The sequence below is a fragment of the Gracilinanus agilis genome, chromosome 2 (genome assembly GCF_016433145.1).
Source record: "Gracilinanus agilis isolate LMUSP501 chromosome 2, AgileGrace, whole genome shotgun sequence".
Classification (NCBI taxonomy): Eukaryota; Metazoa; Chordata; class Mammalia; order Didelphimorphia; family Didelphidae; genus Gracilinanus; species Gracilinanus agilis.
Window position 1 is genome coordinate 349,241,077 of NC_058131.1, and position 23,197 is coordinate 349,264,273.

Sequence of the window (23,197 nt, forward strand, 5' to 3'; positions counted from 1 at the left end):
TAAGCATTGTCATCTGCAGTATTACATGATAAGTGCCCGAGAGGGGAGGGGAGGGATGAGGAAGGCTGCATGCAGAAAGCTCTTGTATGAGTGGGACTTTAAAGGATGTCAGAGATTCATCAGATAAAGAAAAGAGAAGTGCCAATCCCAGGGCCCATGGCAGGGTAAGGGAAGTCGAGAGAGAAGGGCTAGTCGAGTCGGCCAGCTTGGAATGTAGAGGGCGCAGAGGGGAATGATGAGACTTAAGGCTGGAAAGGTAGGGTGGTAGGAGCAAGAGTTGGCACTAAAGATTTTTGAGACAAGGAGGAACATGACCAAATCTGTGTCATGGATAATGGTCTAGGTAGGAGGAGAGAGCAAAATGGAAGGGAGGCTCGCATAGAGTCTATCATAATAGTCCAGGTAGGTATTAGTGAAAATTCATATCAGGGTGGTAGCAATAGGACTATAGAGGAGAGAACAGATATAAGAGATGCCACAGAGATGGGAGTCCACAGGGTTGGGTGGACTGGACTGACCTGACATAGGTGGTAAGGGAGAGGGAAGGGTTAAAGGTCATAGCTCAAGTTTTTCAGTCATTGGGGAGCAGGTGGATGATGGTGCCACAAACAGAAATAGTGATGTCAGATGGAGGATTGGTTAAAGGGAGACAGTTTGGGAAATGTTGAGTTTGAGAGGTGGGTGGGACATCTAGGTTGAGGTTATTCTGGAGGAGGCAGCTAGATGGCTCAGTAGATAGAGCACTGGGTCTGGAGTCAAGATCTGAATTCAAATCTGACATCAGACCCTTAATAGCTGTGTGAACCTCTGTTTGCCTCAATCTACTGGAGAAGAAAATAGCAAGTCACTTCAGGACCTTTGCCAAGAAAATCCCATGGACAGTACTGGCATGCTGTGGTCCACAGGGCCACAAAGAATCCGACACGACTGAATGTCTGAACAACTAGAACACAGAGTTGCAGACTTGGAGTTTAGGAAAAAAAAAAGATCAGTGCTGAAAATATAAATGAAGGAACCCTCTTGCATGGAATGAAAGCTTCCTGAGGGTGTGAAGTGTTTTCCTTTTGTCTTTCCTTTTGTCCACAAGTCCTTTCCTTGTGTCCCCAGCTCCTAGCAGAGTGCTTGCTCCATCAAAAGCACTCAAAAATGCTTGTGTGTTTATTGGGTTCATGAGATTGCCAGTGGAGAAGAGGTAGAGAAGAGGCTTGTTGGATGGGGCAGAGGAAGGAGCATTGAAGACAGAGTCTGAACTTGAATTCTGTGCTATGCTACAGGTGCCTCTATGATCCTGGACAAGCCACTTTCTCTTTTTAGTCCTCTGCTTCCTAATCTGTAAAAGGATGGGGTCAGATCAGATGACTGTTAAAGTCCCTTGTGCTTCTATCCTATGAAAACTGGATTGATTCTTGGGAAACATGGGTATTTAACTCCATAAGCAAGGTTCATTTAGGAGAATAAGAATCATCAAGGAAGACTGAGAAGGAAGTTAGACAAAGAGGAGAACCAGAAGATTGTGGTGTCTGCCAAAGTCAAGGAAGGAGAACATATCCAAGGGGTGAGTAGTTGATATCAAAAGCTGCAGAAAGCTTAGGGAAGATGAAGAAAAGCCAGAAGTTCTGGTGTCTAATCCCACCTCTGATACTACTTGGATGACTCTAGCTAAGTCATTTAACCTCTGTGGACTTCAATTTCCTCATCTGTACAATGAAGGGGCTGGACTAGTTCCTTACTATGTCTAAATCCATGACCCTATAATTTGGTGGTTAGGAAATGTCACTGGTGAGCTAGGAGGGAACAATTCCAACTGAGTGATGAGGGACTGAAACCATATTGCAGAAGTTGGGCCAGAGGGCCAGTCAGTGACTGGACAGAGACAGAGGTGGAGGGGTTGGAATCTTCTAGGCAGAAAGCAGCAGAGCCCAGAGGACTGTGCTGAGGTAACAATAGTCTTTACCTGCAATAACTAGGGGCTGATCACATCAGTTACTCTCTTCTGTGACCCAACCTATGAGGAGCTTATGCCCCGCCCTGAATTATACCTTGTTTATTTGGCCCCCAGGGCCTAAGCAGCTCCTACTGCCTTTCCTTGTCTTTTTTCTTTTTAAAACCCTTACTTTCATTTAAAATTGATACTAAGTATTAGTTCCAAGGCAGAAGAATAATAAGGGCTAGGAAATGGGGGTGAAATGACTTGCCCAGGGTCACATGGCTAGGATGTGTCTCAGTCATATTTGAACCCAGAACCTCCTGTCTCTTGGCCTGGCTCTCTGCTGAGCCACTTAGCAGCCCTCCTTGTCTTCTGCTGTTACTCAGTCGTTTCAGTTGTGTCCAACTCTTCATGACCCCATTTAGGTTTTTTTTTTTTTTTTTTTTTTTTTTTTTTTTTTGGTGGGGGAAAGGGGCAGAGATATTGTAGGGGGTTGCCTTTCCCTTCTCCAGCTCATTTTATATATGAGGAAATGGAAGCAAGCAGAGTTAAGGAACTTGCCTTAGGGTCACCTAGCTAGTAAGTATCTGGGGCCATATTTGAATTTAGGAAGATGGTTCTTCCTAACTCCAGACTGGGTACTCTATCCACTGTACTACCTAGCTGCCCTCCTGCCTGTACTTATATTTGTCAGAATTGGAATCTGTCCAAGGGTCAGGATTCTCATAGCCTTCCCTTGTTTCTCCCTTTTTTCTTACCTTTTTCCCTCCTAGTCAAGGATCCGTCTAAGTGAGATGCCTCAGTCAGAAATGATCTGAGGGAGCAAATATCTACTGCTACAGGGATTATGACCTCAAGGACTGGGCTATGCCTATCAGAATCGAGCCCTCTCCACCGTCTCTAGAATGCTATTCCCCAATTCCTCATTCTCATGTTCTACTCTTCCCTCCCCCTCTGGCCCATTCTCCCTGTCTACACAGAAAGGGTGTGACTCTTTTAGGTGCTTGCTGGAAAGATAGACCCTTCAACTGCTGCCTCTTTTGGTTCTAATGATGTTTTCATTGGTGAGACCCAGATGAATTCCAGTAGTGGAGATGGGTGGTAAATGTGAAATCATGCCTGAAGCTCCAAAGCAGGTTGAGCCATGCCCAATGACAGGAACAATAATAAGCTCTATGGCATCTTTCAGAGGACTTTGGACTGCAGTGGTCAGTGAAAACTTAATTGAAATGAAATTTAAAATGAGCCTTGAAAGACTGATGGGATTTAAGCAAATAGGGTCAGAGAAGACCTTCCAGGTAGAAGAATGGTATAAGCAAAGATAGAGGTTTGAGAAAGTAAAAGCCTTGTTTGGGGAGATAGTGAGGAGACCAGTTGGCTAATGCATAAGCAGCAGGAGCATAAAGACAGGATTGGAAAATTAGGATGGAGTCACATTGTGGAGAGGGCCTCAAACATCAGTTTAAGAATTTGCATTTCATCTTAGAGGTAATAGGAGCCACTGAAGGCTTACCTTTTGTCTTAGAATTGATATAACTATTGGTTCCAAGGCAGAAGAGTGGCAAGGGCTAGTTAATTGGGCTCACAGCTAAGGAAGTGTCTGAGGCCATATTTGAACCCAGGATCAACTTGATTTCAAGCCTGGTGCTCTATCCACTGTGTAACCTAGCTGCCGCAACTGAAGATTTTTTGAATAGGGGAGTAAAATGATCAGACTTGGGTATTTGGGAAGGTTATTTTGGCAGCATGTAAAGGATGAATTGGAGAGACTAGACCAAGGCAAGAAGTCTGGTAGGGAGACTATTTCAGTAGTTTAAGCCAGAAAAGAGGGACCAAAGTAGGTGGTGACAGTGGGAAAAGAGAGAACTGAGATGTAAAGATATTGTTAATGTGGAACCAAAAGGACCTGGCGATTAACTGGTTGTCGTTCAGTTGTTTGATTTGTGTCCCAAGTCCTCATGATGCCATTTGGTGTTTTCTTGGCAAAGACACTGGAGTTCTTATTTCCTTCTCTAGTTCATTTTATAGAGGAGGAAACTGAGGCAAACAGAGTGAAGTGGCATGCCTAGGGTCATACAGCTACCAAGTATCTGAGGCTGGATATAAGTCTTACTGACCCCAAGCCCCAACACTCTATCTACTGTGCCACCTACCTTCACTAATTAACGGGATAGAGAAGAACTAAAGATGGCTAAAGTTTCCAGCCTGGGTGACTGGGAGAATGCTGGTACCATTGCCAGTAATAAAGGAGTCAGGAGTAGGTGTGAATTTTTTAGGGAACAAAATAAAGATTTCAGTCTTGTATATATTTAGTCTGAGATATATGAGACAATTAGTAAAGATGGTCTGCAGGGGGTTAGAGTTGTAGACTTGGAGTTTGGAAGAAATATCAAGTCTATTGGATGTGTCTATTTATATATGTACATATGTATGGAGAGATAGATTTGGGAATTATCTGTGGAGCAGGACAGTTGAAACTATGGAAGTAGCTGAGATTCCTAAGGACAGTATAGACAGGAGAAATGAAGCCATCCTAGAGGATATAGTGGATGCTGTGTCCATTTGGGCTAGTTCAGTTGCCTCCTTCCACTGTGCCTTATTCATGGGGGGTCAGAGATCCTAACTGCCCAATTCTTCAGCATTTCTCCAGACTAGAGCACTAAGAAGGAGCCTCAGCAGTCAGGAGGCCTGGATTCTCCATCCCAGTTTTGCCATGACTAACTCCTAGTTAATAGAAGTCTTTTCTCCTCTCTGGGCCTCAGTTTTCTCACTTGTGAAATGAAAGGATTAGATTAGATAGTCTCTAAAGTACTTGTACAAGAGAGGAAACAGTGCCAGATTTAGAGTTGGGAGACCTGGGATTGAATCTTAGCTCCTTCTTTACAGCCAGTATAATTTTGGGCAACTCACGACCTTTCTGGGCCATTTCTTCATCTGTAAAATGAAGGGGTTGGACTGGGTTCCATTTAGGGCCTATATCCAGGATCCAATGATTTTCAGACTATATGTTGGCCCGCCCCCACCCCCTTCCTTGACTTAACTCTGGGGGGAGAGAAATAAGTGGCTGTCACCCTTTTACCCCCCTCCTATTTCCATGCTTTGAGTGCCATGGACTCCACAATGGGGGTGGGGTGGGGGGGGCAGACCTGGAGCCAGCCCTATGACACACCAGCCTTGGCCAGCAACCTGAATGCTCCATGGTTTTATTGTCCTGCCTGTCCTGCTGAGGCTCAGCACTGGTGGCGAGCCCGGTGCCAGTGCCTTTGTGGATGTGGCTGGGCCTCAGCCTCGCCTTCAGTCTCATTCTCAGACAACAGATGGGTGTGAAGGTCCTGCCAGGTCTGGGCACCCTTGGTACCACCATCCATTCCCCACCACTCCTCTTGTAGGTGGGCATCCAGTAGTAGCAAGAAGACCAAAATCTTCTTCATCTCATGAGTCTGAGAGTCCTCCCGGTGATCGGTCCCATCACCTGCCCCTCTCAGTGAGGAGGCTGCTAGTGTTGCTGTTGCCCCAGCCTCATCCTCTGGCCTCCCTGCCCAGAGTCCAGGGGGTATGCTGGTCTCTGCCAGTTGGTTCCTCTTGTCCAAGGGCAGGAGCAGCACAATCTTGGGCTATGGAAAAGGAAGAAGAAAGCTGGTGAGACTTCTTGCCTCCATCAGAGGCTGGGTCCCTTTTCTATTGTGTAGAGGGGAAAAACCCAAGGGTTGGAACCCACCAGGACCTAGGGATTAATGTGGCTGGTTTCTGGTGAACTCCTAAGACTTCTCACCTCTCTATCCCTGGACAGAGAGAAATTCATCAAACCTGGGATGGGAGAGGAAGGGACTAATCCAAGGGGGCAGACTGTGGGCCAAATTGTGTCCCTTCCTAAGTATGGGGTAAGAGCACAGAATTTTCATCTTTAGGCCAGGCCTGGGAAGGATCCAGGAACCAGGAGCTAAGGGTATTCTCCAGCCTCCCCCAGTGGATCAGTGGGCTGGGTCTCTCCTGGACACTCACACTTGATTTTCTCTTCAAGTGGCCAAAGAAGGGCTTCTTCTTCTTGGCCTTCTCCATATCTGGAGGTTTCTCCTTCCGTCCTTGCTTGGGAGCCTTGCTTTTCTTTCTCGAGTTGTAGTTACCCATTGTGGGTAGCAGCCGTGGCTTTGGCTCCGTATATGCTCACGTTATGGTCCAGGACCCATCCTAAGCCTTGCCTTGCCCTCTGGGCTATCCTCTGTCTTCACCCTCTAACAACCCAGGTAGGGGATATTGTGACCTCATTAGGCACGACCTCATCAGGACCATCTGGAGTTCTCTTCCCTCCTGTCTTTTCCTCCATGAAGATTCTTTCTTCCTTTACTCTGGATGGAGATTCAGAAAGGCCCACACTCTTTCCCTAGCTATACTACTGACTATATAATCTCTGGTAGCTCCCTTTCTTTCTTCAGGTCTCCATTTCCCGCTCTGTGAAATGATAGGGTGAGGTTAGGCAATCTCTAAGCTTCTTTCTGGCTCTTAGTATTTTTTAAAATGTATTTTCCAGGCACTTAAGTCAAGCCAACCAGCATTTAGTAAGTGCTAGCAGTGTGTCAGGGAAGATAGCTGGTGTAGTAGAAAAGAGTCTCAGGCCTGGAGTTAAGAGCTGAGTTCAAATTTGACTTCAGACACTTGCAAGCTGTGATGTGTGACCCTGGACAGCTCTATTTGCTTCACTTTGCATCTGTAAAATGAGCTGGAGAAGAAAATGCCACACTACTTCACTGTCATTGCCAAGAAAACCCCAAAAGGGGTCAAAGAGTTTGACGTGATTGAAAAAACCCAAACAAACTAAAAAATGATGTATCAGGCACTCCTCTTGGAATACAAACACAAAAAGAAAGTGAATCCCTGACCTCAAGAAACTTGCTTTCTAATGAGGAAAAGCCAGAAGAGGAAACAGAAAAAGGAGTGATGACAGGAAAGGTAAAAGAAAAAGGGGCCTGGTAGAGGTCTGGAGACTCAGGATTTAAGCCTCAAGAGAATGCAGTCATCACTGGCCTGGCTTTCCCCTGAAAATGAAGGTTCTGGGAAGAATCAGCCAAATGGTTATGTGTTAAACCAGCCAGAAGGAAATTTCGAAGGGATGGAGTGTATTTCTAGGACAAGGAAGTTTCTGTGGAAAGGGAGAAAGCCTAGCGAGTTAGACGCAGATCATGGAGAGGAATGAAGTCTAAACTTTCCCTAGTGACAAAGATGGTTTTGCTGAAAATTGATATCAATTTAGGGACCAAGTCTGACAGTGTATGCAATATTCTATCCTAAAAGCCACTCACTTTTCTGTCATGAGGAATAAGTTTTTATTATATACCCTCTAAGGTCTCTTTCACCTTCTAAATATGTCAACAGTCCATTCTCAGAGATTTCATTGGTTTTTCTATCACTTGGAGTTTCTAGTGATCTTTTCCTTTATATTTTTTGTAGTTCTATATATTGTTTTCTTGGTTCTGGTTATGTTTGTTCTGCATCAGTTCATAAGACTCCATGTTTCTTTGAATTCTTCCAATTCACATAACTTATTGTACAATAATTTTCCATTATATTCACCTAAATATCAATTGATGAGTCAATCAATACTATGTGTAAGGGCCTGGACTGGGTATTTTATGTATGTGCGTAGGAGGGTAGGGTTACATGTTCCTGGAAGGCAGAGGTTGATAGTTTTGTGTTTAATGTAGAGATTCAGTGTTTGTTTAGGGAGAATAGTGGAAGTGTATATGGAGACATTAAGATAGAGGCACATGGCTTGGCCCAATAGAACATAAGTTCTTTGAAGACAAGGACTATTACCCACTTGGCATTGTGGATAGGAGATTAGACTTGGAGTCTGGAAGACCTGAGTCTAAATTTTGTCTCCAATCCTGGATAGCTTCGTGACTTTTAGGCAAGTCATCTAACCACTCTTGAGGCTCAGTTTCTTCATCTGTAAATTGAGAGGACTGGACTTGATGGCCTCTAAGGTCCCTTCTAATTGTAAAGCTCTGATCCTTTTCTGTCTTTGTGTCCTAGTTAGTCCAATGTCTGGCACACACAGTAGGCACTTAATAAATGCCTGTTAACTTGAATGTATGTGGGGCAATATTTGGTATATTTTATGGCATGTGGAGATATTGATGTGGATTTATCGAGCTGTGTGTAAATGCGTGATCGTGCCTAAGTATGTGTAGAGAGATTGATTATACATGTGTGCATGTGTAGCTAAAGTTCAACTGTGCATGAAAGGAACACAATTCATGTATGTTCATGTATGAGGAGAAATGATTATTCAAGGTTATGTTGTCTAAGCATACATTTAGGTCAGAAGAGGTAAGGGTAAGGGTCAGGAGTATGTGTTTGGGGTAAAGTGTATATGTATGTGTGAAACGTGTGCCTGTGTGGGGAAGATAACTGGATGTGTGTTTAGAATAGGTATGTGTCTCTATATTTAAGTCATATACTAATTTGTAGCTTTTCTTGAGTATATAATGTGAGATGTTGATTTATATGTAGTTTCTGCCAGACTTTATTTCCCCCAACAATATTTTTTAAACCAAATAGTGAGTTTTAATTGTACTGGCTGGGATCTTTGAGTTTATGAAATACTAGTGCTTTTTGCTTCAATCACCACTGATTCCTAATCAGTATCAAATACTTTAATGATTTATTGCATTATATTTATAGATTACCTAGTATCAAATCAGCCTACCATTTCTGTTGTAAATCAAGCCTGGTCATATAGTGTATTATCTCTATGATATGTTGCTGTATTCCTTATGAATATTTTATTTTAAAAATTTGCATCAATATTCATTGGGTATATTGGTCTTTAGTTTTCTCCTTTGACTTATCTTTTTTATTGATTAAAAAACTGCTGCTAATTTTACTGGTGAATTTACTGGTTGCTTTTAATTTTATTAGTCTCTTCTTTGATTTAAAGAATTTTAGTTTTGGTATTGGGAGTTTTAAATTTGTTGCTTTTCTAGTTTGTTTAGTTGAGTGCCCAATTTGCCTCTTTTTTTTTCCTTGATGAAAGTGTTTAGAAGTTTAAAATTTCTGCTAAGGACTCCTTTGAACTATATCCTTCAAACTTTGATATGTTGTCTCATTATTATCATCTTTAATGAAATTATTTATTGTTTCTGTGATTAGTTCTTTGAGCCACCTATTCTTGCAATTAAGTTAGTCTCCCATTAATTTTTAAATTTAAACTTCAATATACCTCTATTGAAAAAATATTTTTTGCATTGTGGTCTGTAAAATGTGTTTAAGATTTTGTACCCTAATACACAGCCAATTTTTGTGAAGATGCTACACACAGCTTTGAAATAAGTATTTTTTTAATATTTCTATCCAGAAATCTCAAAGTCTATCATATGTAACTTTTCCAAAGTTCTATTCAGGTCCTTCACTTTCTAAGAATTGAGTAGTCTTATGATTTCTTGAAATATGATTTGTAAGCTCTTTTTTTTTTGGTCATGGCTTTTCAGGTATTCTGATTACTCTTAAATTCTTCTGTATTCTAGGTCAGTTGGTTTTGCTTTGAATTACTTTATATTTTGTCCCATCTTTTCAGTCTTGACTTTGTTTTAATATTTCTTGTTGTCTCATGGAGTCATTAGACTCTAATTTGTTCCATTTTAGGTTTTAGAGGTTTTGAATTTCTTGGGTAGGGTTTTATATCTCTTGTTCCAAGCTTGTGCACAAACTGTATTTTTCTTTGAAACTTTGCTTATAGATGTTTTATTTATTTTCTTTTGATTCTGAGTTTGTGTCCAGAGTATCCCTGTCACCCTAATAGTTCTCTATAGTGGGATTCTTTGTTTTCGTTTTTGTTATTTGAGTGTTATTCCGTGCTCTCAGGGGATAGTTGAGGCTGTAGACCTAAAAACTTTTAGTATTCCCAAAGCAGTCTGAACCAGTGCAGAGTCTGATCATTGACCCACCCTGGCCTGAGCTCTTCATTTCACTGGCCTGGATTTGGATCTGAGAGATACCCCATTTAGCTCGTTTCAGGTTGGAATGTTTAGTAGACTGCTGCCAGTCTCAGTCATTATCAAAAAACTAGGTTCAGAAGAATAGAACTTTAGGCTCCCAAATGGTATGGGATATCTGCCCTGGTTATTATTCTGCTATAGAGTTCACACTGGGCTGGAGGCTGGATCTGAGACTCCCATTTTGTTGGGTGGAGTTAGATCCATACAACTATTGTTTGCTTTAAAAAATAGTTTGTTACATTAAAATTATCAGGTATCTCTTTCCTTTCCCTGTGGTAGAGAAGGCATTTTTTGAAAAAAAAATTGTCTATCTAAAACTATGTCTTGCTTGTTTTTATTTATTCATTCTTTCTCTAGTGGTAGGCATACACAAGCCATTCTTCAAACAGTATTTCTGTTGCTGTATATAATGCTCTTGGTTCTGCTTTTTTCACTCCTCATATTTCATGTAGGTCTTTCCACTTTTTAAAAAAAATTAGCTTCCTCAGGGGCAGCTAGGTAGCAGAAAGGATATAGTTCTAGGCCTTGAAGTCAGGAGAAACTGGGTTCAAATATGGTCTCAGACATTTCCTAGTTGTGTGATCCTAGGGAAATCACTTAATCCCAATTGCCTAGCCCTTACCACTCTTCAGTTTTAAATTGATATTAAGACAAAAAGCAAGGATTAAAAAAAAATAAAATTAACCTGCTCATCATTTCTTATGGCACAGTGTTCTATCACAATCAAAAGCCATAACCTGTTTAGCCATTTCCCAGTTGCTTGCCACTACAAAGACTGCTGCTGTAAGTATAAATATTTTAGAACATATAGGTTCTTTTCCTTTTCCCCTGATCACCTTCAGAAATAAACCCAATAGTGGTATAGCTGGACCATAAGTTATATACAGTTTTATAGTTCATTGGGCATAATTCCAGATTGGTCTTCAGAATGGTTGGATCAGTTCACAGTTCCACCCACAGTGTATTGGTGTCCCCATTTTACCACGTCCCCACCAGCATTTTTCATTTTATCCATTTGCCATTTTAGCCAATCTGATAATTGTGAGATGATATCTCAGAGTTGTCTTGATTTGTGTTTGTTGTTTGCTTTTGAATTTGCTCCTCATTGTACACAGTCAGCAACAACTCCTCACCTTGAAATGCTACTCCAAGCACAGGTCCCCTCCTCAGTCGGTTTTGGATTTATGATCCCCAACAGGGCTGCAAATGGCACAGTCTGCTAGATGGCACCTATTCTACAGCCTTCACAAGGTTCTGAGATCTTTCCTTTCTCTGGTTATAGCCTGTGGCCTCTTTCGGTTCCTACTTTCTGGAATGCTCTGTAGAGAATGCTATTGGCTAAATTTCATCCCAGTGTTTCTAGACTTGTCTGTTTCCCTATGTTATCTTGGGTTAGAAATATGACTCACTATGATTATTTTTCTTGGATTTCCCAATTAAGACTCAGGCTAGTACATTTTCTAGATCTTTGTGGAGGAGGCATGTTGGGTGGAACTTGTCTCTACTTTTTCCTACTTTGCTGTCTTGGCAAAACTCTCTCTCTGGTGTGCTTTTAGGAAGATCATTTTGAGAAATGTTAAAATGATTGATCAGAGAGGAGAGAGAGAGAGAGAGACAGAGACAGACAGGGGGAGAAGAAGGGAGAGAGAGAAAGACTAGAATTAGAGAAATTTAGGAGGCTATTGAAATAGTTTATCCAAGAAATAGTGTGAAGAGCGAACCAAACTTTCTTTGCCTATCAGTCAGCAATTTTTAAGTTAATCAATCAAAAACTTAAACACCCCTACATAACATATTAAGTAAGAGTGTTTGCAAGTCACTTGCTAAAGTGGGTGACAACTCCAGAGGCCACTGCCCTGCCCCAGGGCAGTGCTAAGCAAATTGAAAGACTGCAGTTGGTTCCCATAAAGTAGAGGAAGGGACAGGAAATGATGTGAAAAAAGGACTATTAAAAAGTCCCGAACTTCCTGTCCAAGGGACTTTGGTCTTTGGCTTCACTTTGAGCTGGGACTTTGGCTCTTGGAACTGCTTCTTGGAGGATTGCTCCTGGATCTTCTCCTTTGGACTTCAATGTTGGAGGACTTCACCTTGGGTGGTGAGTAGCTGGTCTTCCTTTCCTGGCTTCTGGAGAGATCAGCTCCAGAGAGACCTTCCTTTCCTGGAGGAGGCTGCGTTGGTAGAACCCTTGCTGAAGACACCACCAGACTTCTGGCTGAGGATTACTGGAAAATCCATGTGGGGGACAAGGGATGTGGTGAAGCCCTGCCAGGGTTGAGTCCCACAGCAGAGCAGCACTTAGGGTGATAGGCTAGATCAGTGGTTCCCAGACTTTTTTGGCCTACTGCCCCCTTTCCAGAAAAAATACTACTTAGCCCTCTGGACATTAATTTTTTCTAAATTTTAATAGCAATTAATAGGAAAGATAAATGCACCTGTGGCCATCACTACTTCCCTGGATCACTGCAGCACCCACCAGGGGGCGGTGGCGCCCACTTTGGGAATCACTGGGCTAGATAATTCTCTACTGTCTTCTTACATTTTCCCACTTTCACTCTTTCCACCTCATTGTAAATAAAGCTACTAAAAGGTCATTTTGACTTTAGTTATAATATCTTTAAATTGGTGACCACAATATTACCATAGAATTCTCATATTAGCATAAAACCTAAATTTTAAATTCTTACAGTAGTAAGGGTCTAAAGGGAACAGATCTGAGTTAGTTTGTGGTCATAGAATTAATGATGGAGAGGAGGGATAAGTTTGAGGATGATTCTGAGGTTACAAATTTCAGGGACTGGAAGGATGATGATGGCCTCAGTACAAATAGGGAAGTTTGGAAGAGGGGTGGGTTTAGGGGAGAAATTAATGAGCTCCATTTTGGACATGTTGAGATTCAGATGCCAACCTGCCATCCAGGAGAACATTTGCAATAGGCAGTTGGTGATGTAGGATTGAAGTTTATGACAGAGATTAGAGCTGTATATAGAAAGCTGGGTGTCATCTTGCCAGAGATGATAATTGAACCCATGGGAGCTGATGAGATCACTGAAAGTACTTAGAGACAACCGAAGAGGACTCAGGACAGAGCCCTAGGGGACATCTCCTCGTAGTGGATGGGAGATGATAAGCCCGCAAAAGAGACAGATAAGAAGAGAACCAAAAGACAGTAGTGTCCTGAAGTCTCAGCCAAGAGAAATTTCTGGAAGTGGGAGGTACTGATGTGTCCAAAGAGTTCTGTGCTGCTGAGATAGGTCAAGAAGGATGTGGTCTGAAAAAAGACCACTGGATTTAGCAATCAAGAATTTGTTGGGCAATTTTGGAGAAAGCAATTTCAGTGGGGCAGAAAGCTAAATTGTAAGAATTGAGAATTGAGTGAGTAGAAAAGTTAATGCAACAGATATAAATGAAATATGAAATAAAAAAATTTTTTTCTAGGAGCTTGTCAATGGGAAAAGGAAGAGAGATGAGATATAAGATGATAATGTCAGGATATGGGTATATGGGTACATGTGCAAGGATGGGTATGGAGAGATATATGTTTGGGGGGTATGTTTATTGTATAAAGGAAGAAGATTGGACTTTGAGTCTAGGGTGTTTGTACATGGAGATATTTTATGTGTTTGGAATATGGTAAGTATATATGCATTATGGGTGAAGATATTGGTGTGTTTGCACACATGTGTGTGCAGAGAGATTGTTGTTTAAAAAAATTTTTTAAAACCTTACCTTCCATCTTAGAATCAATACTGTGTTTTGGTTCCAAGGCAGAAGAGCGGTAAGGGCTAAGTAATGGGAGTTAAGTGTCTTGCCCAGGGTCACACAGCTGGGAAAGGTCTAAAGTCATATTTGAACCCAGGACCCTCCTGTCTCTAGACCTGGATCTCAATCCACTGAGCTACCCAGCCTGCTCCCTGTGCAGAGAGATTGTATAAGTGAGAATGTAAGCAGGATGAGATTAACTGCATTTTGGATGTATGTGTACAGGTATAAGTGAGCACCTGCATGGGGAGAGATGGATCTGTATACTGCAACTGTGGCCAGAGAGAAGGGGAGAGGTGGTTGGGTTTAGCCTTTCCAACCAGGAAAGAGGGGAGAGGGGATTAGGAGGTTCTAGGTGTAAGGATTAAAAATGATAAAGGTGGGATGACGGAGGAGAGGATATAAAGCCCAAGAAGGCAACAGGGCACAAAGATGCCAAAGGAGAAGTCGCTAATATACTTGCCTGGCTTAGGGGTTGGAGATAAATGCTGATGTCCTTTTCCTGTAGTGCCTTGGGCCTGAATATACCCTCCTGGCTTTATAGGGAGAAAGCTGGGGATCAAGCCCAGAATCCTAGGGGCAGACTCCATCTGCCTTCTCTTCCTCAACAGATTTTCTCACACACAGCCTTGCCTCCCTTCCCTTCCATCCCATCTTCTCTCCCTCTGCCCTCCCCCCATTCCTCAATGTCTCTTTTCCCTGGAGATGGGGGGGGGGGGAGGTGGGAGGATTTAATTTCTCATCTGCTACATTTCTGGGGCTTTCCGGGGCCTCCCACTGCTCCCAGCAGTTCTGACCTTTTTGTGGGCCCAGTGCTGTGACTTCTTTGTCTCCTGGCTCAGTGGGATGGCCCTGAGGAAGGCTGGCAGTCCCTACAGGCTTAAATGGCCCCTTCTGCCCAGGAGCCATTGTGTGAGGCCCAGGCTTCTCCCTCTGTTTCACCTCACACCTGAGTCCTCCCCATCCTTCCTGTTTTCTCTTTGCTCCCCACCTAATGGGGACAGCCAGGCCTGCCTGAGATGTACAAGCTACCCCCTAGTGGCATAGAGATGCTCAGGCTGGGCAGGTGGCCCCAGGAATCCCCAGATTGAAGTTCACTGGGGAGATGGTAATGTCGAATGGGACAAGTGCTGTCTTTGGAAGTAGAGAACCTGGAATTTGTTCCTGATTCTCCCATGAGCTGTTGACATTGGTCAAGGCCCTCCTCTCCCTTTGGGCCTCAGTTTCTTCATTTGAAAATGGGATGATTAGAATAGATGGTTTTCATAACCTATATTAATGATAGTTCCTAAGTAAATGATGCCTCACTGAATAGTGTACAAAATTCGTTTCTCACAACAACCCTGTTCAGAGGGGTTGTGTCTTCTTCACGGTCATTCAGTTATTACAAGAACCTGGGACTTTGACTCTGCCTACTATGTCTCACTTCTCTCTGGACCTCAGTTTTCTCCTCCATAAAATGGGTATAATAATACTTGTACTTACTCTTTAGCTTTGGGAACCTTAAAATACCATGGAAATGTGAGTTATTGACATTATTTCAGCGCTGAATTCATGTTTTTACTTTACCTTTCACCCCCCCCCCCAGAGCTAACTCACATTTCCACTGGTTTTAACATGTGTGGTCAGTCAAGACTTATTTACACATTATTGATAGTTACATTGGTGTGGTCTTTTTGGGTCTACATCCCCAATCATGTCCTCATCAACCCAAGTGTTCAAGCAGTTGTTTTTCTTCTGTGTTTCCTCTCCTGCAGTCCTTCCTCTGAATGTGGGTAGCATCTTTACCATAAATCCCTCAGAGCTGTCTTGTGTCATTGCAGTGCTGCTGGCACAGGAGCCCATTACATTTGATTTTACCACAGTATATCCGTCTCTGTGTACAATGTTCTTCTGGCTCTGCTCCTTTCGCTCTGCATCAGTTCCTGGAGGTCTTTCCAGTTCACATGGAACTTCTCCAGTTTTGAGCACAATAGTATTCCATCACCAGCATATACCACAATTTGTTCAGCCATTCCCCAACTGAAGGACATATTTCAGCACAGAAGCAGGAAACAATGCTGTTGTCTAGAGAAAGAGAGACTTTGTGTGCATGTGTGCATGTGCGTGCGTGCACTTGAGTGCACTCATGTGTGGTTAAATAGGTTTGTCTCAGGGGAGGGAGGGTGGACTGATGACTGCCATGCTCCCCTCCCTCCACCCCTTCCAGGAGTATGACCATGCATCCAAAGTGGACCAGTTTGTCATGCGATTCCTCCTCCGAGAGACAGTGGATCAGCTGCAGGCCCTGCAGGGCTCCCTGGAGGGAGCCTCAGACACCCTGGAGGGTCAGGTGGGCGGCCCCCGGTAAGTCAGAGAAGAGGTCCTGATGGTGGAGATGGGGGGGGGGGCACACAGGGCTGGAAAAGAGTGAGGGAACCAAGGAGGGAGAAAAAGAAGAGGCAGCCTTTGGGCAGAAAAAACCCTGAAATTGTAGCCAGAAGACCTGGCTTCAAGTTCCAGCTTTACTACTTGTCTGACCCTGAGCAAAGCTCTTTGTGTCTCAGTTTCTTTTTCTCTGAAAAGAGATGGTTAGACTTGCTGATCCAGCCTTGGATTCAAGGCCTTGGAAGGCCTTCAACAGTTCTGAATTAGATTAGAGAGGCAGAGATTTTGATGGACTGAGAAAAGGTTGCTGATCACCCCAGGGGGAGGCCGAGGGACGTCTCTGGGCAGCTCTGGGTCCAGGGAGCTAGGACGCCATAGATGCAGGGCTCCGAGAACCACTCGCTTTGGCTGCTGTTGTCCTTTGGGTCCATGAGCCAGTCTCCAGCGTTAGGGAGGAATTGCAGACTCAGCTATGGGGGCCTCAAGCCTATTCCCTACAGGATGGATGTGCTCATGCAGAAAGCAGAGGAGTCAGGCCGGCCCCGGGCTGGCAGGCGGTCTGGGCGCCGGGCCACGCGGAGCATCTGCCTGTCTCCCAGCATCCCAGTTTGTGGAATTCTGAACACAGGTAGGTGGGCCTCCTAGTTATCTAGCTTAGCCTCCCAAGCACACACTCATGTATGGTTCCTTTGCCAGGCCTTCTTCTCCCCTCCCTTAAGTTATTTCAGGTCCTGTCCTAAGCCAGAGGGTGCAGATCTATGCGATCTCCCAGGTTCCCCTGCCTGAGTGGGGAAGAAGGGGGTCAGCTGGGAGAAAGGAGGGGTGGTGGAGGGTGGTAGGTAGTGAAAGATGACCTGAGAGGTATGGGGGCCCAGGACTTCAAAGCCTTCTCCCACCTCCTTGACACATGCAGGGCTATCTGTGGAGACTGACAGTCACTGGACGGTGCAAGTGAATCGCTTACAGCAGCTCATAGACCAGTTGGAGTGTAAGGTACCTGGCCCATAGGAACTGGCTCAGCCCCAGGCCCCACTCTTCCCAGCTCTGCTCTGCTCAGTGAAAGGCCACCTTGCCCATCTCTACATGCTACCCATAGGCATGAGGCCAGGCAGGGGTCCCAAAGAGAAGCCCCAGACAGTTGGCAGGATCTCTCCATCATCCCAAAGTCATGGAATCTCAGAACTAGAAGGACTTCAAATGGCACCTGGTCCTTACCTGTACATGGTTTGGAATCCCTTCTTCACAGTGTCCCACAAATGGATGGTCATCCCACATCTCCTTGAAGACCTCAAGTGAAGAAGAATCCACTTACTTTCCAAGGCAGTACATACCTTTCCTTTTTGGATAGATCCAATTTTTTTTAAACCCTTACCTTCTGTCTTAGAATCAATACACTATGTATTGGTCCCAAGGCAGAAGAATGGTAAGGGTTAGGCAATGGGGGTGAAGTGACTTGCCCAGAGTTACACGGCTAGGAAGTGTCTGAGGCCAGCTTTGAACCTAGGACCTCCCGTCTCTAGGCCTGGCTCTCCATCCACTGAGCTACCCAGCTGCCCCCTAGATCCATTTTTATAAAAGTTTTTTCCTTATGTTGACTTGAACTCTGGTTCTCAGGAGCTTCTTCTCTCTTCCTATTTCCCCCATCTCCCATAGCTCCTCATTCTGTCATTTGGGGTCAAGAATAATTCTTATCCTCTTTTTCTGTGATATCTCGCTATATATTGTATGTACGTAGGTTTCATGTATTCCCTTCCCATCCCAATCCCAGCCCCAGGTCTACTCTTCTCCAGATGAAACATCCCCAGTTCCTTCAGATACTTCCTGACCTTCTCTCTGGCTTTTCATCCCTCCATCTCTTTCACCTCAATCCTGCTTCCCGTTCTCTCTCTCCTTAGCAGACGGTTCGGCTGGAGCCCTTAACAGAAGCCATAGTTTGCAAAGCAGCTGACTCGGTGAGTCCTTGGTGACTTGCTCCCAAGTTGCAGTGTGGAGTGTTTGGGTGGGGTATAGATGTCCACAGGAGCAGATGGCAGTCCTAGGGGTGGCTCGATGTTCAGCCATGTTATAGAACCATGGGATCCCTATTACTTGACTCACAGAACTGGAAGGCACCTCATCCAACTTATTCATGACCAAGAATCTCCCCTTCAACAAGAATTCCCTTAGGAATCTAGAGCCGGCTTCTAGACCTGGCTCTGCCACTAACTTTCTGTCGAATTCAAGTGATTCCCCATTCAATTAATCAAGCCTTTATTAACCCCCAACTGTGTGTCATATTGTTGTTCAGCCATGTTCAGAGTCATGTCTGTGTTTGGCGGTTTCTTGGCAGAAATACTGGAGTGATTTGCTATTTCCTTCTCCAGCTCATTTTAATAGATGAGGAAACTGAGGGAAAATGGGGTTCAATGACTTCCTGAGGTCCCCAGAGCTAGGAAGTAGCTGAGGCTAGATTTGAATTCAGGGAGATGAATCTTCCTGACTCCAGGCCCAGTGCTGTGTGCATTATGGCACTACCTCGCTTGCCCTGTCTGCCATATAAAACATACACACACACAATAATACATACTCATGTGTTTTGCAGTATCTGCCTCACAGGGCTATTATCAGGATCCAATGAAATATAACTGATATAAAAAGGCTTTGAGTAGTGGGCAACCCCCATATGTAGCCCCAGGCCCCTTCTCATTCCAACAGTGTGGGATTCTGAGTCACTGGAGGGGGTCACACTATTTGGGCTTAAGTTTCCCCACGTCCTGGTGATGGGAACTATGACCAATCATCTCTCCACTATTGACCTCTGCTTCCCCATTTGTACATGGCAGGTAGGGCTATAGATGGCTCCTGAGAAACATGGTGCTAGCTATAGGATTTTATGGCCTGGGATCCTATGAGTTGTCATTCAGTTGCCTTAGGCCTGTCTTAACTCTTTCTGAATCTATTTGGGGTTTTCTTGGCAAAGATCCTGGAGTGGTTTGCTATTTCCTTCTCCAGCTCATTTGATAGATGAGGAAACTGAGGCAACCAGGGTTAAGTGACTTGCTCAGGGTCGCACAGCTAGTATAAGTGTCTATTTGCTTCAGTTTACTCAATTGTAAAATGGAGATAACAGCACCTACTTCTCAGGGTGATATTGTGAGGATCAACTGAGAAAATTAATTGTAAAGTGCTCATCACAGTGCCTGGCACATAGTAAATGCTATATAAATATTAGCTATATTATATTAGCTAAATATATATTATTAATATATAAATATTGTTATAGAGTTAGTTAATGGTAGAACCAGAACTCGTATCCAGTTCTTCTGACCCCCATCTGGGCATCTTTGGCTTTCATTACCTCATACTTCCTGCATTCTTTAACAAGCTGTGCCTCCCCTACCTCATTCTTTACTAAAGTCAGTGGAACTGGCTCCTTTAAGAGTCATTGCTAGGATGGAACAATTGGGGCTTTGTCTCAGGGCACTAGAATGAGGTGAGAGGGGGCATACTTTCTCCCCACAGTGGTCCAGACTGTACCTTACACTCTTGAGTCCTTCTGCAAACCTGTACTTTAAGGTCTTGCCAACTCATCGGGTTCCTCCCTTTCTTTCCCCCAAGGCCCTGTTGGCTTGGCATTCTTCTCCTAGGGAAGGTCCTCTGCTTAATCCCTGTGGGAATGTGGGATGGATTCTCTGGGGACCTGGCAGCTGTAGTTGGAATATCTTCTAATCATTGCTCCCACTGCATTACTCCCTCTTCACCATTCCCCTGTCCCTCCCCTCCTGGTCATTACTGGCTCGGCTTTAGTAGTGTTCTTTTCTTTTCTCTCCTCTCCTCTCCTCTCCTCTCCTCTTTTTCCTTTTCTTTTTTAAACCCTCACCTTCCATCTTAGAATCAATACTGTGTATTGGTTCCAAAGCAGAAGAGCGGTAAGGGCTAGGCAAATGGGGGTTAAATGACTTGCCCAGGGTCACACAGCTAGGAAGGTCCGAGACCAGCTTTGAACCCAGGTCTTCCCATCTCTCCGCCTGGCTCTCAATGCCCTGAGCCACCTGGCTGCCCCCAGGATTGTTTGTTATTGCTCAAACTCCCAGACCTGTGTTGATGCTCTTCTCTACTTGATAGGATCAGGTGCCCCCTCCCTGTAGTAGTGTAGTGCCCCATGGCTCTGGAGCTGTTTTCTCTTCTCTCAGCAGCACATCTTGGTGGTGCAGAGGCGGGTCTTGGTGGCCAATGGTGCCTTGCAGGATTTCCAGCGTGCCCTCTGCTGCTACACAGACTTCACAAGTGCCAAGAACAGCTGCCTCCAGTGAGTCCCTCAGCCTGAGCTTGGGTAGTGGAGGGTAAACAGGTGTGTTCTGGGAAGGCTGAGATTAGTGCCTAGGGGGCACAGATGGAGTCCTCCAGACTCAGTGGCCTCCCTTATAAGGCCAGAGGGGAGATGGAGCCAGGGTTCAGAAAGCTGGGAGCCAGGAGGGTAGCTGTCCACAGCTGTGGTGCTGCAGCCGCTGGTGTGGCCTGAGCATCCATAGAAGTGCCAGACCCTCAGGGTCTGCCCTTGCATGCACACTTTGGCCCCTTCTTCCAGTGTGTCAGTGCAGAAGATGCCAGATGAAGCCACTTTCATTCTGTTTGAGTTCTGGAAGGACGAGGCCTCCTGGAAAAGGTGAGTGTTCATCAGGGGCTGGAGGGCCATGAAGAGGACCTCGATGCCCTCAGGGAGAGATTGGGGCCCAATTATCACCTCTATTTCAACACTGTGCCTTTGGGTGAGTCACTTAACCTCCTTGGGCCTCAGTTTCTTCTTTAAAATGGGGAGTTGGAGGGGGCAGCTGGGTAGCTCAGTGGATGGAGAGCTAGGCCTAGAAATGGAGGTCCTGGGTTCAAATCTGTTCTCAGACACAGCACTTCCTAGCTGTGTGACCCTGGACAAGTCACTTAACCCTCATTGCCTAGCCCTTACCTCTCTCCTGCCTTGGAACCAACACATAGCATTGATTCTAAGATGGAAGGTAAGGATATTAAAAAATGGGGAGTTGGACTAGATATCCTTTGAGGTTCCTTCTGACTCTAGATTTGTGATCCTATGATTCATGTTTTGGGGCACATGAATAGAGAATTTGTGGTCCAGTGTTGGGGGCTGGGTAGGAGTGGATAAAACCACCCAACCCATGTTCCCCCTGCAACACTCCTCCATGCTTCACAGTCACTCACAGACAAGCTGTTCCAAGGCTTTTCAGAGGGTTCTCATTGACCACCTGCAGACTCCGGAGATCTTGACCACCATGCTCTTTCCGGGTAAGTCAACTCCACCGTCCCCGTAATCCCCAAGCCCCCGGGCCTTGTTGCCCCAATATCCCCTGTACACAGACCAGACTACATGGAAGGGAACAGTGTAAAATAAGACAGGGAGGGTAGGATGGGGATCGTATTGTGGAGGGCCTTGAATACCAACATCAGGAATATTTACAGAAATTTAGAGCTAATGCCTCCTTGTCCCATGTTATCCATGGGGAAACTGAACTTAAAGGAAGGAATTGCTCAAGCTCGCAGGGAATTAGGAGCAGACCCCATCTCTGGGCTCCCACCAAGAGTTCTTCTAACCTTAAAGAGGCTGTCCAGGTTACTGAGCAGGGGCTTACGTGCCACTGACCAGAGCGGAGCCGGGGCTATTAACAGTCATACAGGGGAGCTAGGTAGCATGGTGGATAAAGTGTCGGAAGGACCTGGGTTCAGATCTGGTCTCAGTACTTCTAGCTGGGTGACTCAGGGCAAGTCACTTAACTTCATTTCCCTAGTCCTTGCCCTTCTTGGCTTCGAGTTGTGAGTAGGACAGGAAGGAAGGGTTTAAAAACAAAACAAAAACAGTAGAGGAGAGATGTGGTGAAGGACCAAAGAAATGGACGGGATGAGAGGGAATCGGGGAGAGATTTTGCAGTTAGTTAGGCCATGATGCCTTAAGGAGGGTCAGAGGTAACCGTAATTGGGAGGCTCTGAGCTCAGGAACCCCGTGGGTTTGTTTTTGGGGTGGGGACTCCCTTCCTTCCCACAGTGCTGCCTGGTTTGGCCTAACCTTAACTCTGAATTTATCTCCCTTGGCGCTTTGGTTTATCTCAGCGAGGGGACCTAGGGAGGCAGGATCTGACCTCGACTTTCCTTTTCCAGCATCCTGGTGGATCATGAACAATAACTGAACCCTGGGCCAGCCCCTGGTTTTAGGATGAAGGTTGCCTCTGCCCAGTGCTGCCTCTTCCCCGCCCCCCAGGAGCCCCGAAGGATTCCACCAAGACTTGGCTCTGTGTGGACTCGAAAGAGCCGGAGAGTGGGAGGAGCCCATGGTCTAGGACAGAGGGGTCTCCGGGCCAGGCTGCTGCCTTTTCGAAGCCTTCCTCCGAGCCACCTTGAATAGCAATCCCCTCTGTCCCAGGTCCCAGGCTGCTCATGGTGGGCTTCCATAGTGTATCTGTATGGGGGTGGGGGGATTTTCACTGGCAGCATGATGCAGGGGAAAACTCAGGGATAGAAGGTACGAGTCTTGGGTTCTAGACCTGGCCGTGTTACCTTGGGTTAGTTACTTCTGCTCCATGAGCCTCAAGCTCCTGATCTGTAAAATGGGGCAAAGGCTGCATTCCATGATCTCTAGGGGCCTCGGGCTGCTTCATGCCTCTTCACAGGGGTAGCTGGTGACTCCATAGCTTTGCCCAGGGCTCAGAAGTGTGGCTGAAGACTTTGGTGGGGACATACCAGGCCATGGGGCAATATCTGGGGGGAGGTCAGGGTGCAGGCCTTCAGGCTGCTGCTGGAACTGCCCTGCCGCAGAGTGTGTGTATATATGGCAGCGGGGGGAGGGGGATGAGCAAGGGCTCTGCCCATCTCTCCCTGGGGAGGGGATGACTGTCTAATTTGCATGCAATTTGCATATGCTTTGCATGTCCTTGTACCACCCACATGCAGCTATCTTTAGGATAAAAGTAACTGCATGAGTAGCCATAATGCTGAGGACTTGAGTCATGAAGCAGGAGCCCAGTGATGCCCTTGGCCACCGGCTCCCGCTTCACGTGCAATAAAGGTTCCTGTCTCTCTTCTGGAAGCGCTTCCGTTTTCTTCTCCGAGGCTTCATGGAGGAGCCTGATGTCGGGGGTCCCAAAGCCCATATTGCAGCCCCTGGGAG

The 23,197-nt window shown here is 45.2% G+C and overlaps 2 protein-coding genes across 2 annotated transcripts in view; one reads left to right on the plus strand and one right to left on the minus strand.

The window, feature by feature from the left end:
• NECAB3 (N-terminal EF-hand calcium binding protein 3) overlaps window positions 1–22,268 on the plus strand; it is a 32,959-nt gene extending 10,691 nt beyond the window's left edge. The window contains exons 6-13 of the mRNA XM_044661601.1: window positions 15,890–16,026; window positions 16,548–16,675; window positions 16,961–17,040; window positions 17,943–17,999; window positions 20,223–20,335; window positions 20,615–20,692; window positions 21,233–21,324; window positions 22,192–22,268. Of these exons, the coding sequence (XP_044517536.1) occupies window positions 15,890–16,026; window positions 16,548–16,675; window positions 16,961–17,040; window positions 17,943–17,999; window positions 20,223–20,335; window positions 20,615–20,692; window positions 21,233–21,324; window positions 22,192–22,220 (714 nt within the window). The 3' untranslated portion in view covers window positions 22,221–22,268. The remainder of the gene's footprint in view (window positions 1–15,889; window positions 16,027–16,547; window positions 16,676–16,960; window positions 17,041–17,942; window positions 18,000–20,222; window positions 20,336–20,614; window positions 20,693–21,232; window positions 21,325–22,191) is intronic.
• C2H20orf144 (chromosome 2 C20orf144 homolog) lies at window positions 5,158–6,055 on the minus strand. Its single transcript, XM_044661602.1, has 2 exons — window positions 5,930–6,055; window positions 5,158–5,541 (listed from the first exon to the last, which is right to left on the minus strand). Exons 1-2 carry the CDS (start codon window positions 6,053–6,055, stop codon window positions 5,158–5,160), a joined length of 510 nt encoding a protein of 169 aa, XP_044517537.1.
• Window positions 22,269–23,197: the final 929 nt, after the last annotated feature.

Coding starts and splice junctions, on each gene's coding strand:
- C2H20orf144 (XM_044661602.1), bottom strand. CDS start 6,055: ATGGGTAACTACAACTCGAGAAAGAAAAGCAAGGCTCCCAAGCAAGGA. Junction 5,542..5,929: donor ACTTGAAGAGAAAATCAAGT/GTGAGTGTCCAG, acceptor CCTTTTCCATAG/CCCAAGATTGTGCTGCTCCT.